The sequence below is a fragment of the Lissotriton vulgaris genome, chromosome 6 (assembly GCF_964263255.1).
Source record: "Lissotriton vulgaris chromosome 6, aLisVul1.2, whole genome shotgun sequence".
NCBI classification, from domain to species: domain Eukaryota; kingdom Metazoa; phylum Chordata; class Amphibia; order Caudata; family Salamandridae; genus Lissotriton; species Lissotriton vulgaris.
Genome location: NC_141694.1, coordinates 1,354,352,015 through 1,354,376,970, shown reverse-complemented (window position 1 = coordinate 1,354,376,970; position 24,956 = coordinate 1,354,352,015). Strand labels below are relative to the sequence as shown.

Genomic DNA, 24,956 nt, shown 5'->3' with positions numbered 1-24,956 from the left:
ATCGCCGCTTTATCGGCAGTTTCCTGCAGATAAAAGCGGCGATAATGTAACACCCTTTCTTGATAATATGCCCCTGTGTTCCTGCCCCCGAGAACCATCTTCCCTCACGCATTTTGTAACTAGGGTGAAACCATTGCTCAAACCTGCTTTAGATGGCCTGATCCTGGAGGACACAACCCAGGAGCAGTCAGAAAATGCCAAAAAAAGAAATTTGAGAAGGTAGAGGGCTAAAGAGTGAACAAGGGACAGTAGGGATGCAAAGGACTGTAAAGAAAGAGTTAGCTGCCATGTGATGTAAGGGACCTTAAAAGAAGTGACATGTTCAAACTGTTTTGGTTTCTGAGCTAATAGCATACTACACTATGGGACATGTACCTTATTTTAAATGTTGGCTGTAGGCCAGCACTGGAACTACTGGTACTCCTTCATGTGGTTTGTTCAGTTTCTACAATCTGTATTTTTTTAAGTATTGTACCAATTATACAGCCAGCAATGCTTATAGGGTATTTTTTCTTTGTTAAGCCCATGCACTTAGGTTGGGTGTGTTAAATGGTAAGCAAGGAATAGCACAACACTTATTTTTTCAGCACAGATTCGTAGAAAGGGAATCAAGGTAAAACAATTTTGTTGCCATTTTTAAATACAGAAAAGCAGCAATATTATCAGACAATGGCAGACAGGTAAAGAAAATCATTGTATATTTGTCAGTCTTCTTCATTGATAGAAGATATATACTCTCCAAATACATCAGCACTACATCCCCCTCAGCACTTACAAATGCACCTAGCAAACACCCATCTTTGTCATGACTATCTAACAAATAACTTAACATGAAATTCAAAGCATCTGTTTTGTCTGCAAGTAACACATCTAATTCTTCCAGCACCAAGGCCAAAAGACTTGTGATCACACAATGCTGATAGGGATGATTGAGCACTGATACTGGCAAAGTTGCAGGTCCACAAAGTTAACAAAGTGGTTGTTGGTGAATATAGACATGTTTGAAATTTGGACTCACTCCACACGGCTCCCATGAACTTTAGAGCAGGTGCTTTGGTCTCTGGAATGAGGAAGAATTGGATTCTCTGGGTAGTGTCTATATCTTACCTATAACTGCCCATGCAGTGCTTTCATTAAGGCAAGGTAGCAGCACACAGGACAACATAGGTTTAGCTTAGTCTAAGTTTAGCCCTAGTCATGAGTAGATGGTCAGCTCAAGCTTCTAGAATAATATCAGCAACAGAAATTTTGCAATAATAAATATTGCCCAAAAAATTGAGGAAACAAATATCGACTTTACATTCTTTATACTTAAAGTATAAAATATTTTCTATAATATATATAGTGAACCAAAATATGGTCATTGTTAGACCTGTCAGCCAAACATTTTGCGATCCTCCTCTTATTTTTGATGATCTTGTTTTTGCTGGCATCAGGACTCTGTACACTTTATCAGTGCTAACCAGTGCTAAAGAGCATGTGCTCTCTCCTTAAAACATGATAACATTGCCTTATCATCAATTGGCATATTTAATTTGCTTTTAGGTCCATAATAAAGTGGTAATACATGTGCCAAGGGCCTGTATATAAAATGCTATAAGTGTGCCTACTGCATTGACTATGCCACCCACTTCAGTAGCCATTTAAACAGATCTCAGGCTAGGCATGGGCAGTAAATTCCGTTCCACTCGCGGAATTTGCGGAATTTCGCTTTCCGCAGAGAACCCAAAATTGCCCAAAATTCGGCGTTGCGCGGCTTTGCAGAATTTTTTGCGTGTTATCGTGCTCAAAATGCGTGTTCGCAAGATGTTTCTCACCGAGCACGCAAACAGCCATTGCGAACAGGAAAAAAGCATTGCGAACAAGCAATTCCGCGTGTTTGCGGAATTTCTGTGTGTTTGCGAAGATTTTTACAGTTTCGCAGATTTTGCGTAGCGCGACTACGCAAATTCCGCCCACCCCTACCTCAGGCCTGCCTTTGCAGGCTGTGTATGCGCATTTCTAAACTGCCATTTTGACCTGGCATAATACCCTAATCAGTTAGTGAATTCGGATTTTACATTACATTTTTTTAAAATGGCACTTTTAGAAAGCTACATCACAAAATAAAATGATGGAGTGTTGAAACTTTCCAAACACTCACCCCCAGTCACAGATCTGGGTTTAATGCCTTGTTTTGTTGCTTGCTTCATCACCCTAGTTTGGACCCAGCAATGTGCAGATCAGTTTTGACCAGCCAAGCCTGGTCCTTCCTGGACCGGAAACAAGCATCCTGGGACCAGTTTTGGGTTATCAGCCCTCATCAGCCAGGATAGCTTGAATCCAGTGACACAGCGAGCAAGGGACCCGTGTTATTAGTAGTACACAAAGTATAGTAATTTAACTTGTAGCTTGGTGTGTATTTTTAAGTCAAGGAAACTTTTACAAAACACTAACTTTCACTGGATGATTTCATCAGTTATGTCACCTTTGATGTAATTTGAGATGTCATCAGTGACATCACTGACCATGTTATGAATGATGTCATAAGCATTGCATTGTGGGGACGTAAGTTATAGTTATCGCAGGTAACTATAAATGCTGAATTTCAATAGTTTTGTACAAGTGAAATCTGAGCCTAACTAGAACGCCCCTATCACCTTCGGTTTTTGCAGTGACTTTCGAAGGTTTTTTTTAAATTCTATTTCCTATTTATAACGTCCCTGTAACCTTTGTTTTTTCCAATGAATTTTTAAGGTTTTTTAAATTCTGTTTCTAAAGTATTCCCCAAAATGTTTAGTTGTATTAGTTCATTAGTAGGTTTTAGTGTTAATACTAAGTATACTACAATTTATTTTGATTTTGTTTTCTACACACATTCTTTTTTTTTCAAAAATATACTTTAAATATGTTTTTAAGTAAAATATCACATATGTACTTAAGTTAAAATACATACATTTTTTGGTAATGTAATTAAATAGAAAAAAATTTGAATGATTTTTTTAGTTCCTCAGTATCTCTGCAGGTCCAAAAACAAAGACGGCACTATACTCTATGGATTTTAATCCTGATCACTTGATCCGAAAGAGTCTGTGAATTCAAACCCGCAGAGTCGTCCAAATTTCTCTAAATTATTTTAAAATATGTACACCCCTCCATTTTCATTAATGACATCAATGCAAGCATATTTATAAGTATATATAAGGCACCCTGTATCTCCTTTCCAAGAAAGTTATCCATTTTATGAGTTTTGCAAATCCGTGAATCTACGGATCAGATTCGCGAATTTGGCCAATGACACACACAACCCTTACCTTTTATTAGGACCCCATTCATGTACATGAAAAACCACACCCAAAACAGTTAGTACTCCAGTGAAGTCTCTAGAAAGAGAATTGAGAACCAATGGTGCTCTGCTTTCAGAGAAAGCTACATCTTCTGTCCAGGACGAATATCCAGAAACTGTTGAGGATGAGGAGGAAGATACACCACCTCGAAAAAAAGAAAGTGATGTCTGGAAGCCCTTTACAATTCCTTCTGGGTAAAAGAAGGTGACAGCAAATATGTGCTGTGCAATATTTACAGCAAGCCGTTATCCAGAGACACTGCAAAAAAATATTCACATAGTACAAGTTCAATGTGGAAGCACTTAAAAACAATTCATGAAAGGGTGTACAACCGGATGATGAAGGAGAAAGCAGGTGCAATAGGACAGTCAACCTCTACAGTATCACCATCATCAGCTGCAGTCGTTACAGTACCAGCTACCTTTGAAGACTTAAATGACAGGGTTACTCACTGTGCGAAGTGCCACATGCTTGTTGCCTTAAAAATATATCATCAATGGGTGCAGACTTGAATACGGTGAAGAGAATCACTGGTAGAATTTTGGTTCTTTTTTTTCCTTTGCTTCCAGTTACTACATAATGTTTTTTGAAGACTGAAGGGAGTTGTTTCTTAGCATTTCCCCATCCTTACCCTTTTACTACCCTCTTCACTTTTTGTTCAAAAATTTAAAAAAAAGAAAAAAAATTAAAAACTGGTAAAGAAAAACTTCTAGGCAAGAAAAAGGTTCTTTTTAAAACCACCATTTGGCCAAACAAAGAGCTAACACTTTGTTTTGGATGAGCCAATGGCTGTATCAGTGTAAAACTGGGTGTGCCACTGTGTGGATCAGTGCGTGCTTGGCTATCTCATTGGATGCATTTGTGTTTGGCTGGGTGTGTCAATATCTGCATGCTGTATGCCTGGGAGTATCAGTGTATGAATTGGTATGTCCCAGGATATGTCAGTGTCTGCTTTGGCATATGCTTGGGTACCTGTATGCACTATTGGATGCATTAGTGTTTAGCTGGCTGTGTTAATGTCTGTATTAGTGTGTGGCTAGGTTCTTAACTGGCTGTATCAGTATGTATATGGGTGTTTGAGATGCTGTATCAGGGTTTGGCTGAATGTAAAAGTGGCTGTATCAATATGTGACTGAGTGTCATTGGCTATATGAGTATGTGCCTGGGTGTATCAGTTTCTGTATTGGGGTGTGGCTGGGTTTCAGAGGTTGTATCAGTGTGAGCCTGGGTCTGGCAGTGGCTGTATAGGTGACTGCCTAAGTGTGTCAGTTGCTGTATTGGTGTGTGCATGGATGTGACTGTCTCTGTGTGGTTTTTCCAGTGTATGGCACGGTGTGGGAGTAGGTGTATTGGTGTATATGTGTGGGTGTGTTAGTGGGTGTATCAGTGTATAACTGGGTGTATGAGTCACTGTATCAGTGTGTGGCTTGGTGTGTGAGTGACTGTATGAGTGTGTGAGTAGGTGTGTAAATGGCTGTGTGGGTGTATGAGTTTATGTAAGTAGCTGTTTGCATGTGTAAATTGGTATGCGACTGACTGTATGAGGTTTTGACTAGGTATATTAAAGTACATGTGAGTATGAGAGTACCCGTTTGAATGACTCTATAGGTGTGTGAGTTCACGTATGAATACTGGTATGGGTGTGTTTGTGACTCATAAGTTAAATTACTAATATACATTTTTATAAGTTTATACATTTTATTAACACATTATGACTCAATTTAAACCATACAATTAGCAAATAACATAACTGATTTAACTATTTATAGCTACACTTTTATGTACAAGTACTCCAGGAAGCACAAAACAGAGTGATGATTGGAAACATCGTACAATACTGTGATGGAAAAAGAAGGTTACAGGTAAATATCTATACTGTAATGTTTGCGGCAAGCAGTTATCCAGGGGCACTACAAACAATTCTTTCCCTGGGATAACTTCCATGTGGAAGCACTTAAAACCAATTCCAGTAAGGGGCCACAACTAAATGGTGCGGGCAAACTAGGTGCAGCAGGACAACCCACCTGTACAGCAGCCTCGGGAGAACCACCATCAGCTACAGGCATTATATTACCAACTGCCTTTAAAAATGTATGTGAGATGCTTACTCACTGTGTGAAATGCCACATGCTTGTCACCGTACAAATGTCTTGTGTAGGTACATTGTCCATTTTCTACTTTTCCACTATTGTCAGGTTCTAAACTCATACACCAAAAGTGATGCACTATTGAAACAATCATCAATGAACAGTGGAGAAAAAACAATCATAAAGATTGTAGAAAATAAACTGCATCGTATGTGCATAACTAATCATATACTATGGAGAAATTTAAGTACACCAACTTGGTTTCTAACTCTGTGAGCTGTGCATAATATCCATGGGATGCCTTACATGACTTTTTGAGACAAACTGTAACATTAAAGGCATAAAATTCAAGACACAATGGAGAACTTTGCTGTTTGGATCCGGCAAATGTTTGAAGGTAATTTAGGCAGAGATTTCAAACAATGCTGCCCTTCATCTGCAACTAAGAAAGGCACCTCTTGGAGAAATTAGTGATTTATTTTCGCAAAAAGAGTACCAAGCAAGATGTGCTCCTCATATTCATATGATGTTCTGGGTAAAAGACGTACCTAATTTGAAACAGGCACAGACAAGTCTGATCTTTCTCACATAAAACAGTATATTGCATGCAGCATTCCAAAAAACACTGAGGAAGAAAGTCTAAAGCAGCAAGTACTGTCTTTCCAATCACATAGATATGGAAAGTACTGTCAGCAGAGATATTTAATTATTTTCTTAGCTACCCATTGAACCCTTATGATTTTCACAGTCTGGAGCCAGTTCCTCCTCCTCTTTGAAAAAAAGAAAAAGTAAAAACTGTTTGAAAAACCTTCTTAAATACAACAGCACTTTTTGCAAACATTTCAAAAGTACCCCACAAAATCCTCCCAGGACTGGTGCAACAGTTTCTGACTACCCTTCAATTTCATACTCTCTGCCAAGGACCTCCTTTTTTGTGGGATACCGCAACCTCCTCCCCTTCTCTTTGACCCATATCACCAGGAATATAACTCCAAAGGCTAGCTCTCCAATGCTCCTCAGAGATCCTCGGTACTTCTAGAGCTACTTCATATATCTGAAACCACCTGTCTATGTCACTCCCCTCCTTGAAGTCAGACACCAAGTCCCTGGGTATGTGGACTCTATCTTCCTCTGCCAAACTTCTCTCAGCCTCAGTTTTTCTCTCCTTTGCAGACAGATGGGCCTGCTGCAGCCTTAGGCCCCATTCAGCTGTCTGCCCATTAACACCTGGGCGCTTGAGTATCTGAGTGAATCTGTGAGTGGGTGTGAGAGTGTCTGAGTGGGTCTATCAGTGGGTGTGATAGTGCCTGAATGCGTCTGTGAGTGGGTGTGTGAGTGTCTGAGTGGGTCTGTGAGTGAGACCATGAGTGGGAGTGAGAGTGTCTGAGTGGGCCTGTGAATGGTGTCTGAGTGGGTCTGTGAGTGGGTGTGTGAATATCAGAGTGGGTCTGCCAGTGGGTGTGTGAGTGTCTGAGTAGCTCTGTGAGTAACTGCATCAATGTCTGAGTGGGCAAAGGGCAATTTTCATTAGCATGCAGAGAGGAGAAAATGCATGAAAGTGCTTCTGTGGAATGACTGTCAATACCTATGATTAAGGGGCAGGAGCCTTGAAATGCGTCAGGCAAGGTAAAGAATACTTTTGGAAGGCAAGTGCTGGTTTTATGAATAACGCTTTGGGTGGAAGATTTCACTGTTGTCGGCATCCGGGCTTCAAGTTTTTGGTTATATATATCTTTTTTTATTTATGTTTTAAACAATAGCGATCCTACTACCCGAAAACCCAAAAGGTATGTAAACTAAATAAAAATAATACTAGAAACCCTATAATAGTACACAATGTTAATTAGTTTCAATTATTATAACAAAATTTCAAAATATAATTAATATATTTTTTTGAACTGTCCATTAATTTACATAGTGAGTAATCTAATTAACCAATTTACCGTTAAAACAATTGACTACTAGTTTTTAAATTATCTATTAAGTAATGCATAAAGAATATCATTCACACAATTAATAATTACATTAACAATAATTTCATTAAATAACTGTTTATAAAAAAATAAAAAGATGCAATAAAAAAACTTCCCAACCTACTCCCCTACACACTCAACAACTTGCCTAAAAATCAAAAAAATATTTGTTAAATATATTGACAAAGCAAACAATATACTATACTAAAAATAATTACACTTAACTAACATTAAAATATTAATAACATAATACAAAAGTAACAAAATAATTAATAAAATAATAATATATACAACTATATTAAACAAAATATTAAACACTTAGAAAAGTGGTATTTTTACCTGTGCTACTCTGTCCCAGGATAGTCTTTGTATCACAATGTTTTTGACATGATATTTGTGCCCAACGATATTTTTGCTACAGTATTAAAGTCACACATCTAGCTCACAGCTTCAAAGTCTAAGAAACACAGAAGTAGGGACACATATATCTGGTCAAAGTATTGCTCATTCTAGAATGTTGCTCCAGATTATAATCTCAGCCTAAAACAGCTGGGCATATGCCCTACTCTTTCAGTGGCACATCCAAGCTTCAAACCATAGACACTCAGGCAGGCATGTGGAATTCCCATAGCCTGACGCCCAGGACATATTCTTTGGGGTCAAGGGCAATAAGTTTCCATGTGAATTTTGCCCTTGGGCCAAGTAGGCCCAACCCCTTCCAGCTCAAACAAACCCTTTGCTGACCAGTTTACAGTACTACATTATGGATCAGGGAAAGGCATTGCCTAAGGTTAAGGTAATATTTGTGCCCATATGTTAATGCTGTTCATCCTTGTGTTTATGGTTTAATGCAAAGCCTTTATTATTAGGGTGAGCGCTCTAAGTAAATGTTGTAAACTCATACTGCACTACTGACAGTGGTTCCAATATAAAAATGTATACACACAGTTTAGCAATATGAGGCTATGTATCAAGCTCCCAGAATGCTCTCTGATTAGATGTAAATATTTGCAGAAGCTTGAAAGCAAGATTGATGATTATTTGCTTTCAAAATAAAAAGTTGGAAAAAACATTTCACTAAACCACTGTAAGATTTGAGGTACCATTTCTTTGCAGCATCATATAGCGAAATGTGTTAATGTATGCTAGTATTTCTGAAAAATATTCAGAATGAAAAATCTGTGTAACCAGTTTCAATAACCTTACGGGAAACAAAACTAAACAAGCACTGGCAAAGCCAGTAGGTCTGACATTGGTGGTCAGCCTTTTGATTATGTCAAAGCATGACTTGTATTGGCATGGTTTTCATTAAATCTTTTTGGTGCGGGAGCTGCCTACCCCTCATCATTATAACTAACATTGGCAAAATCAAAATTATTTTTGGACTCAAAAAGCACACATTGCCACAGTAGTTCCTAGCACTGAACACAACTTCTTTGTATTCTGATATGCTTTCTCCGAAAGAGCAGAATGCAGTCAGTCAAAGTGAAGCCAGCTGAAAGACAGAGAGAGCCAGAAGTTTAATCAACACAAAAGGTTGTGGTTAACGCCAGACCTAAGTAGGAGGCCCATTAATTAAAGAAAGTCCCAAAAGTGCACCCATGGTATATGTCCTTGCATTAAGTGCAGATATACAGCTTTCGTGAATTCACAATAATTTACAAAGATAGCCCAAGAAATAGTACTCCTAGAAATATTTGTGAACTGCAGTTTAGCATGAGCCAATGTGCATGTGTAGATTTGCTCATGTGAAAATCTGAGTGTTTGCAAGTTCACTTTCCCTCCAACCACTTTTTTCCCAACCCTGGAAGAAGTTTTATGCCTGCCATTGTTAGGTGTAAATTTCCAACCTTTCTCAGTAAGGAAAAAGATTAGAAAAGAGTTGGTGAATATCCTTAAAACATGCAAGGTAGTAGGTTTGTACTGACTCAAAAGGGCATTCCAACCATGGAACTATTGCTTACCACTATCTTCAGCCCCAGTATGTAGATCTGGGGAAACGTGGCAACAAAAGGGAATTGCTAGTATTCAAACTCTACTATGGTATGAGCCCTGGCATAATTAGAGAGGCCATATCAGAACTCTTATATAATGGGATTGCTGCTATAATTTGTCGCTGCATTACATGGCGCAAAAGGGACAAGTGTATTTTGCTACTGGACAAGTGGAATTATTAAGCAACCTTGATGTGTTTTATCTAGGGAACCCGATCAATATTATGACCTTATGCCCCTATACGGCTATAATCGATACATATCCTTATAATGGCATGATAATCAGAGCTATATTTTCAGTAAATCGCCTCTGCAGTCCATGACACAGCAGAAGCTACTTCCTTAGATTCCTAGAGAGCACACCGAGTTCTTTCGACACACCAAACCACCAGCAAACCTGGGAAAGCCCTGCTTGCTTTGTTTTGATTTGTAAAAGAACTCCTGCGAGCACTGTAAGAACGACCAGTTCTTAGTGACATCTTTATTGACGTCTTATGTCCAAAACTTACGTCAAACTCGGCACCTTTCAGGTATAAATATACCAACATTGCCTTAAGCAAATACACGGTGGTGAATTCTGGAGCAGAGCAGCTGTCCCCTTGCAGAGAGCCCAGCAGATGCGAGAATCCCACGGACGCTGCCCCTCCTCTTTTGACGCGCTGAGAAAGACGCTGTCTTTTCTCCTGCCGAGAAAATCCAGCTCCGGCGTTTCCAGCCTACCCTTGCGGGTGACTGGGATATCGGGTCCTGAGAGGGAGATACCAGACCTCCTACATTCTATTCCAGAGGTACGGTGCTGACTAAACCCTTAGAGAGAATTCTTGAATCAGACTCTTGGCAAAACCAACTTAACTTAAACTGCTACTTACTTACTCCCTCCCATGAATTAGGCTTAGGTCAGGTACACCGGGGTAGGCGTAGTTAGGAGCACCAGTTGAGGTTGTTAGCTAATGTATATATGAATGTATATATATTGTATATATTTTATTCATTTTAACTATCTTATGGCTAAGAAACCATATCAATGCTTTTACAGTATTATTTCGTAATACTCCTTTTACTGTACGCACTTTTCATTATAATAAGTCTTGCAATTGTGGCAATTCATTTCTCTTGCATGAGAAAGAAGACTGTTCAATAAATATCTTTTATAGAAAATGCCCGTCTCTCTGTTCTCTGCCCCCTGGTGAAATTAAATTTGCACAACTGACTGAGTGAAATAGCTGTCTATTGTTTCACACGACTCTAGAGATTGACTCTTATTCTGGGGAGCAAAGTTGTCATGTTTATGCGGTTGTCGGAAGCTGAATCCCTTCTTGTCTGAGCCAGGGAAGCTGATCACTTCCTATTCAGTCAAGAAAGTTTCCAGTGACCTCTGAGCTAGCTGGCGCAAACCTAAATTAAGTCTAACATAGTCAGTAGAGACCTAGAAGACCTCAGTCCTACGTCTACACTGCTGTTTATGTTATTCCAATGCGCAGGGCCTATAGGGAAAATAGGAACTACACTACAACCTGCCCCATGGACAAGTAGATATTTTATTAAATTCCACACTCCTGTAGGCAGGTGCTGGTTTTCATATTATTTAAAAAGTGATGGCTTGTCTGTCCATAGAATGCTTGTTCTCCTTCCAACATCCATTAATGGGTCTGCTGTCTATGTGCCCCACACCCAGCAATTACTCTGAAAGTATTTCTGAAGTAGGAAACAATGTTTATCCCATCCAGAGAGCTTCTAGAGGAGAATTTGGTTGATTCATTCTTTTTCCTGTAGATTTCGTCCACTCCCATTCCATTTACGCAAAAATGTGTTTCTGATCATCTTCTCGTAATTCTAAAATAAATTACGCAAACAGCATTCACTCTGTTGTAATGATCATAAGATCTTCTGTGACCCTGCTTCAGTCATGAGCACTTGTTTGAACCCTGTGCTACACTTCAATGCTCATTCACAGACTTAACAAAAGCCTTTTGGAGAATCTTATTATACTTTGAACTCTATTTTACCACTTCCAGCATGCCTATGTGGTCCCTTGCACGTATCCTTGCCATATTCTGAAACCAGATCCTATCCCTTTTCCAATCCAGAGTTTTGTTCTGACCACTGGTTGCTTCCTGGAACTTCAATGCACTCCTTCAGACAGATAGCTGGAGGAGGGACTTTAACTGCTCTCACCTGTTACAATGTCCTTGTGTGACTGCGAGCTGGAGGAGAGATTCAAGACTGGCTTTTGCATCCAGAATTTGCAATTCAACTGCTGTTACTTTCTTCTCCAATTGCTTGCACTGCTGAACCTTTGAAATCATGAGAGTTCTAATTTCTGCTAGTGCTTTTTAGTGCCCTGCTTTCCTGTGGTTGCCCTGCCTCTCTGTGGCTGCCCTGTGCAGCAATGTTCTTTATAGACGCCCCTTGCTTCACAGGCTCATCTTTCATCCTGCATATCATGTCTAGCCTGATATCCAGATTTCTGTGTTGGTCTCGTTGGGCTTCCGATCGTGATCAGGGCCCTCTTAAATATAGCAAAAAGATAAAAATGCAGGAGGAACGCCTTAGGACTTGTACTTTACACAGGGTTCTACTGGAAGTAAACCTCAGTGTGCTCGAAGGCAGGCCTCACGCTCACACAAATAATGAGTCAGGTGTCATTAATTAGTGTACATTAATTGAGACATAAAGGAAATTCAGTTTTAGGCACATATCACATACAAAACAATTGACTATTTCAGGAGGAGTAAGCCTCTAAGATAATGATGACAGCTCTAGAGATTTAAAAACTAAATAAAACAAGGTCGAATTACATAATATCCTGTAATGATGTTTATATATATCATTCTGAAAGTGATTCACCTATCACCGAAAAATGCTTTGAAACTTTCAGCAATATAATGTAATGGTAAAAAAAGACATCATGTCATCGTGTTTTATTTGCTTTTCCCAAATAATCAGAGTCCTTTGCATGCTTAGCTGTTGTATTTTACCTGCAGAGTGTATAGGTTTATTACAGTATGTATATATGTGGTATAGCATGAACCTAGCCAAAAGGCAGCAGTGTCAAATGCAAGCATACAGTCAACAAGTGATAGGAGAACTAGCTGGTTACTGGACTGTTACCACAATTGAGATGTAGCTTTATATATAGATATGTCTTCAACATTAATTATTTTCATATGCACCTACTTTTCAGGGTATGATCAATCTTGTCCTGGAATGTATTGATCGCCTCCATGTCTACAGTAGTGCTGCACACTTTGCAGATGTAGCAGGAAAGGAGGCAGGAGAGGCTTGGAAATCCATTCTGAACTCCCTCTACGAATTACTAGGTAAGATACATAAAGGAGTATTTGTCTTTAAAGGTCTTTTGGGACAAGATGATTTACCAAATGTTTGAATTCACACAGATCTTTATGTATTTATTTATTAATCATGTTGTATAGCGCACACACTTGGCCCAAGAAGATGGTAAAAAAGCTGTGTAATATGTATGAGCTTGTAATAAAATGTGGCAAAAATAAGCACACTCTTAAATGTATTTTCATGATCATGCACTGGTGATACAATTACTGTTAGATGCTAAGTATGTGAAAACATAATATTTCAATATCTTATTTGAACATTGAAATGTAGGGAGCTCAATTCAAAACAATGGAGTGCTCCAGGCTTCTTATGGCCGATAGAAGCCTGGACCTCCAACATTCTTAAGTTTGCTCACAGCTGTTGCTGTGAACGAAAAGCATCATTGAGCCCAAGGGGATTTCAACACCCTCGGGCTTTGTGAAACCTTTGTTTTATAAACTAGAACATTCTACCCTCTGAGGCGGAATGTGCTAATAGACTTAGAACCCTCTGTAGCGGGCTCTACCGGCCATTAATGGCCCACTTCCTTGTTAAAGGCCCGAGCCGAATGCTGGAGCGAGCCTTTGATGGCCGGTAGAGCCCGCTACATCAGACTTTAAGGCTATATTAGGTGTGCAAGAAAGTAGACTGTTTTAAACGTTATTGCTCAAACCATGTCTTTAGAAGTCTTCAAATATGTACGATTAGGAAGTGTTGAAGCTATTTTCGGGAAGACTGTAAGGAATGTTTCTGATTATTGCAGGCAGTGAGTTCCATTATCTTTCTTCCTTGTGGATTTAGAACTCTTGTTAGGATATTAAAATTCGAAATTTCCTCTTTTATAAAAGCCCGCTAAGTACAAAGGCCCGTACATATAAAGACTTATTTGTTATAGTATGCACAATACAATGTTGAGAATTCCACTTCCATTTTTCCATCAATCTGCTAGCTAGTCATTTTAGACCAATTACTGTCTAGAGTTCACTATTCCTATTTAGGACTTGGGAAACAACAAGCAATTGCAAGTAAAGGTAACAGGTAAGTCTAGTTTGAAAATTTCATAATCAATCATAATAATCTAAATAATGATCCTCATTAAATAACTAGTCAAACAACCAGATGTTGACATAACCTGTGATCATCTTGAGTTGCAAAGGACTGCCTTTGTTGATTTTTCTTCAGCTTAAAAAATCTGAATTTTAGAGAAGTTGAGCTGTAGGTGGTTGCAAATCAGCCATTGGTCCACTGCTAGGAGATAGGAGCTTTCAGCAAAGCTCTCTGTTAAACAACAACCTCAGAAATGGGAGTGATCAAACAATCCAAGCAATGCCAGACTCAGTAAGAGTTCCTGAATTTGGCTGCACTCACAACCCTTCCTCATTGTCATTCGTTTATGTTGCTTCCCATAATGCTCTGAAGTGACCAAGGTGATAAGTGTTGTTACATAAAGTAACAAACACATTGGAATACAGTGTGAAAATGATTGGTATTGAGGAATTTAGGAACGTATCGGTTCTGGGGGAGTGTGAAAGGAGTGATTCCAGTAGATATTGTACCGATGTGGAATTTGGGATGAAAAGATGCCCTGTATAAAGTCAGTTGATAGAATATATATTAGTATGTTTAAAATCAAAGGGATTGATTCAAGGTTTGATGGATGGAGTTCTTCCCTTAAGGGTCGGGAAAGGCATTACCGCTGCCATTGTGACAGACTTCTATCTGCCAAACTTAGAGATGACTGCCAGCCCAGAGGTCATCTCTGTAGATCGAAAGTAACTGCTGTCATGACAGTTTCTTTCACTTTTGGTGGTCTGCCTCCGTAGGTTTTGAGGGCCATTCACCAAACTTTTCCAAAGCTTTTGTTCTTCAGCAACAAGGCTCCCAAAGCAGGAGTTTGTTTCTTCAAAACAAAAATCTAGTGACCCCGACTCCCTGGAAGTTTTATGCCAGGTGTGGGGGTCAATTCTGTTTTTCTCTGTCCCTTACTGCCTGGAAAGAAATACATTACACCACCCTCCCTTAATAGGGCCAGCATTGTTATATCCTTCCTCCAATAGCCTCTATTCCATTGGGCCATTGGAGGAAGCTTTACGCTGATGGAACCTGAAACGCTAGGTCTGCCTGTCTCTAAATGAGGCAGATGGACAAGGGGTTGGCGAAGTGGTACTCCGTTGCATTTTGCAATGGAGTACCCTGTTCGACATTCTAAATCAGGCTCAAAGGCTGAGAAGAAGGGGCATACCAGTATTTGGAACTGATAGGAGTCAAAAATAGAACTGATCAGGGGACGGGGTTAACCCAAAAAGAGCAAGCATGGTACAGGAAATAATTACTAACACCAAGAAAAGGGAAAGAGGATGGAAAGTGGCTGCTGACAAAAAGCAACTGATTAAACGACTGGTTGAATAGAGTGATTGTTTAAGGGCCATATAAAGAAGTGAACTTCATCCAAGGTGAATGGACCTAAGTGAGTTGTTTAACATGAAGGAATTAGTAACTGAACAGGAGAACAATCAGTGCCCTTGCTAAGCACAACACATACTTCACTCTCCCAATCTCTTAAATGGGAGCCATGCAATCAGAAGGCTGCATATGGATTCAAACTAAGAATGCCTAAGTGAAATCTATTATCAGAAACATGTATCATGAATATTCAGTGCTCTTGTATAGCCACTTCATACAAAAGCAAGCATCATTCCTCCCTAAAAGCTTTTTAGATACACGCACAGTTTAAAGCAATTACATTATATTTAAATTATCTTTTAATTAGGGTTATCGATCATATACGTCAACATTTTTGTTTGTATGATGCGGAGCTGCCTGCGTCAGAAGGCTTGAGTGTTTGCCTTTGCAACTTTTACAATTGGGTCTGATTCACTAGGAGGCTGCTTGCAGTACAGTGCTCTGCATTGTGCAAGAAGCAGACTCACCTTTGCACTGTGAAGAATTCACAAATTGTTCACTATGCAAAGAGACTCTATAAAGTAAGGTGCACTCTGTCCACCTCATTATTATTAATGGATCGATAACTAGCTGTGCACCTCATTGCTTTCTTTAGAAAATGATGGAGAAGAGGTTTGTATGGGACATAGGCCTCTGTCTCAGAGTTCAAACTAACTAGGGGCCCATCTTTACAGCCCTTAATCATCAGAGGGCTTGTCGTCTCAATACTACAAAGATGCCACATTGTGAAAGGGTCAGAAGGGTTGGAGCAGACAATAATCCATGGAACTGCTCTCGATATTTCCCACCTGCACATGCTGAATGGAAGTTGTCAGAATTATAATGCTAAAATATGAAAAAAGTGCATTGTTAGCTGGGATACATAGTAGTCCACCACATGTCATAATCTCTTTTAGGTCCAGTAAAGGTTTCAGTAATTTAAACTTGAGTGCAAGCCCTGGTAGCTATGGCACAGAGCAGACGGGCTTAACTTAAGAAATGATTGAACGCATTTAGGAGTCCCAAAGCAGTTACAAAGTCGAACACACAACACAATACAAATCCCACTCCAAGTTATTAAAAGAGAGAATATGTTAGTGAACAATATTACACCAAAAGAAGAAAAGTTCAATAAACGAAAATCAGAGATATGCATTTTTAAGAGTAAAATTAAAATAGCTACAAAGAGCATTAAGTGCCAGTCACAAGACCTAGACACGATTTAAGGGCGACCACAATGGAACGCGGGTCAGATATAGAAACCAGGTTTTTCACAGTCAGACATTTTGCCTTCTGAGTTAGTCTCTGAATTAGGAGTCAAAAATCCTCAGCTGGGCAAAGTAGAAGGTTGTAACCACAGAGGGCTCCACGAGGTAGGATAGCCTGAAGCCATTGATGTCTAGCGATCTTTGGGCATGATAATTAAAATTCACTTCCACACGAGGTCTCTCACCAGCTAGATACTTTTGGAATGTTTGCCCACTGAAGATTTCTTTCTTCAGTCTTAGCCACTTTTTGGGAGTTAGAATTCCTCAAGTGGGGCAAGGCTGCAAGCTGTTGCTGAACTCTGCTTTACTGGGTCGAATACCTTCACAGTGACTTCCCACTGAAATGGTTTTCTTATTGTGGGAAGATATGAGCATGATCAATGTGAATCTTTAGTCCAGTGGTAGCTTGCCTTCTTCAAACTGACCTTAGCATGTTTTCTCCAGTCCTCTGGATGTCTTTGGAGCCGAAAGGTTTCTAAGTCCCATGTTTTTCAGGATGTTAAGAGGAATATACTTTGACACAGCCAATGGTCCAAGACTTCAGCAATAACACTTTGGAGTCAAGACTCACTCCAAACGAAGCCACCAGCCAGATCCAAGGTATAGTCAGTTGGAACTGGTCAGCTGCGCTGTTCAGGAAAAGGACTTCTAGGAGCGTGTTGTGTCCCTTTAGCTTAAAAGGGGGGACAGCCAACTGACCCCTGGAGTCTAATTCTTTGTCTGGGTACATGTGGAAGTGACGTTCAGCCTCTCAGTTCCCCTCACAGGTCTTAACAGGAGGTGCAGTCCATCTTCTGTCTTCCACAGATCCAGTAATGTTCTGAAGAGGGTTCCCTGGGGTCCCACATTTATGCCTGGCAGTAGCCTGTGGGTTGGGGGGGGGGGGGGGGGGGTGACTCCTGAACCCTCCCAAACCACTAGAGAAAATTTTTCAGGGGTAACCTTTCCCACTTTTGCAGCAGTCCCTGTGTGTCCTACTGAAAACAATCCTATAATGCCCCTCTCTACCTAACTCCAACATGGCAGAACCTTTATTGGCAAGGCTCCTGTGCCTATCACAGATGTGTGGCACAGAAAATGAGTAACCCCTCCTCTGTGGTCCCTCAAAACTGGTTCCTTGTGTCACACTGGGATTGGTGCATAGCTGAGTCGAAGGACAAAGGCGTGGGCAGGCCCAGGTGTTAATAATACCTGCCTGCGACAGGCTAGCCCCTTAAGTTAAAGGAAGCGGCCCTTAAGGATTTTAGTAGCTCATAGTAGTAAAATTTGCAAAATATATTGTGTTGGAAAATGGCCCTGTCTGGAGGGTCACTCCCAAATGTTTTGCCTTCTTCCTCCAATTTTAATGAACTCGATTTTGTTGGCATTAGGACTCTCTGCACTTTACGACTGCTAATTAGTGCTAAAGTGCTTCTGCTCTCTCCTGAAAGCATGGTTACATTGTCTCATATGCAATTGGCATTTTTAATTTACTTATAAGTCCCTGGTAAAGTGCAGCACCCAGGGCCTTTCAAATAAATGCGACTAGTGGGCCTGTAGCACGGATTGTGCCACCCAATTAGTAGCCCTCTAACCATGTCTCAGGCCTGCAATTGCAGAGCCTGTGTGTGCAGTTTACACTGCCATGTCGATCTGGCTAAGTGACTGGGGTCCCAGTCACTGCTCTGAGGGATACCGGGGCTAGCCAGAACATGGTTGTTGAAAAGCTAATGTCCCCAGAACAGTACACAGGCCAGGTGTGTATGATTACTCGGGCCCATGAACAGGACTTTTTCCACCCTATGGCCCTGGTACACCTGGAATGGGAAGGGAGGTGACCCAGAGGAGGGTCATAGTTAATTCCCAGATGCCCATAGACAGTATTCTGGGGAATGAGTTCCCCCCGTTGTCAGAAGAACTGAGAACGGTAGCCGACAAGGGTGCCCTGATAGTACCGTTTCTGAGGGTACCACTCGCAAACAGAGGGTATCGGATGCCAGATGAAGGGGCAGGGTGAGGGAGGACTCATCCCTGTCCCCTGTTCAGCCTCAGGGTACAAACCCCGGGTTGGTTAGCCAGTGTCAGAATACCACCCCTAAACTGCCCCCTATGAATTCCCTGTAAGGTTGCCAGGTCCCTCCTTGTTTTCTCAGGCTGAGGTCCCATAGTATTTTGACATACTGTGAGGGGATGTTGTCCCAAAGTTCCAATTGTATGGTTCCTTATTTAACATTTGATGGCTGGTCTGCTATGCTGCCACGGTGACAGATGACTTTTCACCATATTTAGCGCTACTCGCCTGACAGGCCTTGTGGCGACCTCCATGCCTTCTGAGAAGCCATTACCATGGTGACTACTCTGAAGGCACAGTAACTTTGCTGAGCAGCCGCAGTAAAACATAAAAACTAATTGCCCTGCCACCTTGGGAATTTTCTTCCAGATATCTGGGTAAGTTTTACTGTTTTCGTTTTCTGTTTGGAATCGCCGAATTTTACCTTGTCAGAAGTACACCCTAAATTAGGCAGATGGTCCAAGCCCAGCAGTGACGTTCATATGTCTAACAAATGACACCTGTGTCACTAAATCAGATTTTAACCACTTTGCTGCTAGGCCTCCCCCTGTGCTAAGCCTTTTTTGGTTTATTTGGGGTAGTTTGGGCTTAGGCCCTTTTTTAACTTTTTGTCCACATATGGTATCCATGCCAAATTTTGTGTCTTTTTCCTCCAACACCCTGAGAATTCTAAAGGTACCCAGGGTTTATGTATTCCTCTCGAGGGGAAAATAGAGCAACATTTGTTTTTGTTTTTTAAAAATTGTGGAAAAGTGCTGCAAAAGAAAGCATATGGGCTTTTCCCTGCAAATGGTATCAACAAAGGAGTTATGGTATTAAAATCACCACCTTCCCAGCTTTCAGTTGAACTAAAGAAATACTGAAATTGAGTTGACAAAAAACAGCTGTTTGTGACAAAGTTTTCACCTGTAACTTCTTCTTAGTACGGCAGATTTTTTAAACAAATATTACGTTACGTCCACTGGACCCTTCTGGCTGTGGTGATATATGGCACTTGTAGGTTCACCAAGAACCCAGGGTACCCAGAGCTAATAACTGAGCTGTGCCTTGCAAATGGTTTTCATTGTGTACCTAGTATAAAGCAATGCATTTGGTAAAATGTAAAGAGTGAAAAATAGGTATCAAGGACACATACATATTTCTGAAATGGTAAGAAAATATAGAGTTTAGAAGCAGTAGTTATTTGCACATCTGCGAAATTGTGGGAACCCATTCTAGCATGTGAATTAGATGACATTTTTCAAAGTGACTTCTTTTTTACACATTGTCTTACATTTGGAAGGCAGAAATGCATAGAAAGTCAATAGGTAATAACACTTGTTCTACCATTCTGTGTTCCCCTAAGTCTCCCGATAAAAATGGCTCCTCATTTTTGTGGGTAGGCCTAGTGCCTGCAACAGGAAATGGCCATAAACGCAACATGAACATATCACATTTTTCTAGTGAAAACGGGCCTTTTTTGCGCAATGTGCATAGCTGTAGATTTTGGATCCTAGCTCAGCCGGCACCTAGAGAACCCTAGCAAACCTGCACATTTTTGGAAACCAGACATCCTGGGAAATCCAGGATGGGGTGACTTGTGTTGCTCTCACCAGGTTCTATTACCTATAAACCCTTGCAAACCTCAAACTTTGTAAAAAAAGAAACACATTTTCCTCACATTTCTTTGATGGAAAGTTCTGGAATTTGCAGGAAGCCACAAACTTCCACCCATCATTAATTTCCTAAGTCTCCCGATAAAAATGGTACCTCACTAGTGTGGGTAGGCCTAGTGCCCACAACAGGAAACAGCCCAAAACGCAATGAGGGCACATGATATTTTTCCACACAAAACTGACCCTTTTTTCGCAATTTGTCTAGCTGTTGATTTTGGACCCTAGCTCAGCGGGCACCTAGGGAAACCTAGCAAACCTGTACATTTTTTAAAACTATTCATCCTGGGGAATCCAGGATGGGGTGACATTGGTGGCTCTCTTCAAGTTCTGGTACCCAGAATCCTTTGCAAACCTCAAACTTTATAAAAAGAAAACAGATTATCCTCAGATTTCTGTCATGGATAGTTCTGGAATCTGCAGGAACTCACAAAACTCCATGCACAGTGCATTTCCCTAAGACTCCCGATAAAAATAGTACCTCACTTGTGTGGCTAGGGCTAGTGCCCGGGACAGGAACGGCCCAAAACACAACGTGAGCACAACACATATTTACAGTGAAAACAGATCCTTTTTTTGCAATGTTTCTAGCTGTGGATTTTGGACCCTAGCTCAGCCGGCACCTGGGGAAACCTAGCGAAACTGTACATTTTTGAAAACTAGACATCCTGGGAAATCCAGGATAGGGTGACTTGTGTGGCTCTCACTAGGTTCTGTTACCCAGAATCCCTCGCTAACCTCAAACTTTGTTAAAAATTACACATTTTCTTCATATTTCTGTGATGGAAAGTTTTGGAATCTGTGGGGTGCCACAAACTTCCACCCATCCAGCATTCCCCTAAGTCTCCCAATAAAAATGGTACCTCACTTGTGTGAGTAGGCCTAGTGCCTGCAACAGGAAATGGCCCAAAATGCGATGTGGGCACATCTTATTTTCCAGTGAAAACATGCCCTTTTTCGCAGTGTCTAGCTGTGGATTGTGGACCCTAGCTCAGCTAACACCTGGGAAAACCTAGCAAAACTGTACAATTTTAAAAACTAGGCATCCTGGGAAATCCAGGATGGGGTAACTTATGTGGCTCTTTCACAAGGTTCTGTTACCCAGAATCCCTTGCAAATCTCAAACTTTGTCAAAAAAAGACAAATTTTCCTCACATTTCTGTGATGTAAAATTATGGAGCATTTCCCTAAGTCTCCTGATAAAAATGGTGCCTCACTTGTGTGGGTGTGCCAAGTACCCGCATCAGGAAAGTGCCCAAAACGTATTGTGGAGACATCAAAATGACTTATCACAAAACAATCTGGTTTTGCAAGGGAGGGCACCTGGGTTTTTGGCCCCGGGCTCGGCGGCCATCTAGGTAACCCTACCAAACCCAGAAATTTCTGAAAACTAGACACCTGGGGGAGTACAGGGAGATATGGCTTTCATGGGTCCCCCAATGTTTTCCTACCAAGCATCCCCTTCAAACCTCAAATTTAGCAAATTTAGCTGTGGAGGAAAGGACACCTTCATGCACATAAACAATTAGTGGCATTTTGCTGTTTCCAAACAGCAAAAATTAGGAGAAATGAAACATTTCTCCTCGTTTCGTAAGGGTAAGACCAGGTTTTCCCTGCTCTCAAATTTGGTGCTGCTCCAGATTTCTGCCACACGTGTAAATATGTAGGAGCGTCAAAATCAATGGGAGTTGCGTTGGAACATCCACAGCAACACCCATTGCCCTCCCCTTTCACACTAAGTACAGCGTGAAAGGGTATCTTATTTACAAGGCAGCGTTAAGCCACATTAAGTGGCTTACACTGCCTTGTAAATATGGTGAAGCCCCTATTGCCACCACAAAGTTGTGGAAAGTGACGTTGTGGTGACGATAGGGGCTTGTAAATATGCCACAATGTGCTTACAGAGTTTACACAGGAAAAGAAAACATAGCACAATGGTTTTCAAATGATATAATATGAATCAAAGTACCCTTAAGGAAATCTACATTTTTCCATTAACCTAGAGACTATTCCTGCATCCTTCTTGAGAGAAAGATTGGGGATATTTCAGAATAGTTTTCTTCTCCCAGATGAGAATTGCGAAACCGATACTGCAATCCTGCCCAAGGAGCTGGCACCCCACGAAATTGTAAATATAATGCTTTTTTATATAATGTTCTGCATGCTTTGTTGCTATTGTTTTAGCTCTATGTAATTACATTTATATACTGAGCATAATTTCGCTAGAATTGATTCAGCAAATTCAGCCTTTTTTCAGTAGAAAGTTCTTGTTGGTTTTTGCCGGTTGCACACATCATTCCTATGAATATTTATTTAACTGTTTGATATTTTTTTGAGTGTGTGATACCCTTCCTGCTCGCAGGGTAGCGATTCATTTTGGTAGGTAGAGGAAATGATTTAGAAAGATAGATGATCTGTGTGTAATGTCATATATTACCCTTTTAGATGAGGCTTGGAGGGTTTCAAGTATTACTTTCTTGACTAGTGTTGCAGGGCTGTTTTTTCTCCAAGTTCAGGTTCATTCATATTGACTAGGTGCTCAGTCCCATATTGACTCAGTTGGAATAAGGGGACAAGACAGAGTCTGCAGAAGCATGGGTTATGTTAGATGTTAATCACATTGTTTTGAACTTTTTGGCGTGTGCTGGGGTTTTTAAGTGGGGTGTGTGAGTTCCAGAAAGTGGCATCTCTGCCCCTATGCTAGCCCTTCTGCAAAGCATCTTCAGACCTTTCAACATACCAACTTCAGGAGGTCATTAGTGACACCTCCCTGGGAGATTTAAGCCTGTCCCTAACCGCCATTGCAAAACAGGTTTCTTCCAACCCAAACTGCAAGGGAGGCAGGGGAAAGAATGAAGGCAGGAGTCTGGCTGCTCCCTAATTGTCTCTCTGGGAAGGGCATGCCCTGGCTTGTCAGCCAGTGTGAATGTAATTAACCTATATAGATTCAGCCCTCACCTTCTCCCTCTCCCAGTAACATGCCTAATGTCCTCTAATTGAGCCTATTGTTTGGGGGGACTTTGAGCTAGAAGCATAATTTGGCCCATCAGGCGAGTGTAAAGTCTGAATTTAATTAAGGGCTGACTTAGAGAAATATGAGATATTGCATCTAAAAGGCCTAATCCTAAGAAATCTAAAGGGATTTTTTTCAAATATTATTAAATGAAACACTAACATCTAAACAATTGTAGAGCCGCCAGAAACAATGGGAAAGCTTATTGTTTATTTTATTTTGTCCCTTTCTACTTCTTTATTCTGATAGAGGGTAAATAAAGGTCCGTTCTTTAATCAAGATGGTCAGTCAGGGGTATGTCGGAGCAGCCATAATGGCATACACAGTCTGATGGAGCTCCTGGCCTGTACTGAGTGACGTTATCTTATTATGAGCATGTTGTAATATGACAGTAGCATCGAACTGAGGAATTTTCTCTGGGTGAAGAGATAAGACTCCCATTTTATTTTCAATCATATTTAAACCAACCAAAGTGCACAGCATTGCCCGAGGTGAGGGAAGTGGCATGGGGAGACATTAGGCAGCTGAGATATCTGGCAGAGGATGGTGGCATTTGATGCCATTGGACAAACATTCTATTGATGGGGGGCCCAATCCCTTTTTGCCCATGTGGCTGAGGTCTCAGTGCCCACATCAGTGAAAGACCATGGTGAAAAAAGGGTGCCAGTGAAGGGCTTACAAGTCTCCAGCAGCTTACCATGACTGAAGTCCACAATGAAAGAAGCCTTTTGGTGCTGACCCATGCTACTGGAGTGCTACACCTGAAGCAAAGACAGTGCTGATTGAGGTGGGCAACCCCCGAGAGGAGACAACTGATAGCAGTCAGGGTCTCTGAGGTGCAATGCTTGGCTACTCATTCTATTTACTCCTCTGTGTGGCTTGGAAAGGTGCTGTCCGTGTGGACTTAGCAGACCGGTCCTCCATAAAACACCCCCCTGCATGAATCAATACCTATTGCATTGCATGTAAGGCGGAGTAATTGATTGGCGGAAGGCTGTTGAAAGTGCCTTAATGATTATACCTCTTACATCACTGTGAGTGGGACGCTGTTCCTCCTCCCTTCACTGGCATTGTTTTATGACAAATAGGAAAGGGGGTCATAGAGACCTTAGGAGGGGGGTTGGGGGTCCTGTCCTGGATGTCATGACTTTGGGCTGGGAGGAAGAACCAATGATAATATATCATCCTGCACACAGCCCTAAAGGGCTGTAAGTATTCATGCAGTCTGGCCCTGAGTGGGGGACAGCATGAGCTGTAGCTAGTTGGGCTGTTCTACAATGCCTTTGGTCCACCTGAATGCTTTGCATGGAGACAGTTGTGAAGACATGGGACTATCTATACAGCATAGTGTTACTTCCCTTCGATATGGAAGTGGTCTAACAAATTGTGATGGGCTATTTGGGTCAGACACAGAACGTTTTTCCCTGAAGAGGGCAGGAGATGCTTACTAAACCTGCCAGGCATTGGAATCTGCCTCAGGATCTATTTCTTTTCTTGGATAGGTAAAGGAGCAGCGACGTGTGGAACACCAGTGCTCTTTAATTTTGCAGAGTTGTGCGCACTTTTCATCAGCCCCTCTCTGAAATTAGCGAACCTCCTGAGAACAACCTAGAGGCTCATGGAACCAAATGCCCGATCAAGATTCAAACCTGCTCAGTTGAAGGGCTACCCAGTCTCACACTGGAGGAAGATCTCCTGTGCCGGAAGAGGACTGGAAACTAGATAAATACATGCCAAGGACCCTAACAACAATCACTGCCAAGCCAATCCTCAAAGATGGCCTTTAAAAAAAAGTTGATAAAGTGGGCCTAGATGTCT

At 41.0% G+C, this 24,956-nt stretch overlaps 1 protein-coding gene across 1 annotated transcript in view; it reads left to right on the top strand.

Moving 5' to 3' along the window:
* The window catches only part of RYR2 (ryanodine receptor 2), a 3,481,211-nt gene that overhangs the window by 665,485 nt on the left and 2,790,770 nt on the right, over window positions 1–24,956 (top strand). The window contains exon 16 of the mRNA XM_086925791.1: window positions 12,565–12,700. Within this exon, the coding sequence (XP_086781917.1) occupies window positions 12,565–12,700 (136 nt within the window). The remainder of the gene's footprint in view (window positions 1–12,564; window positions 12,701–24,956) is intronic.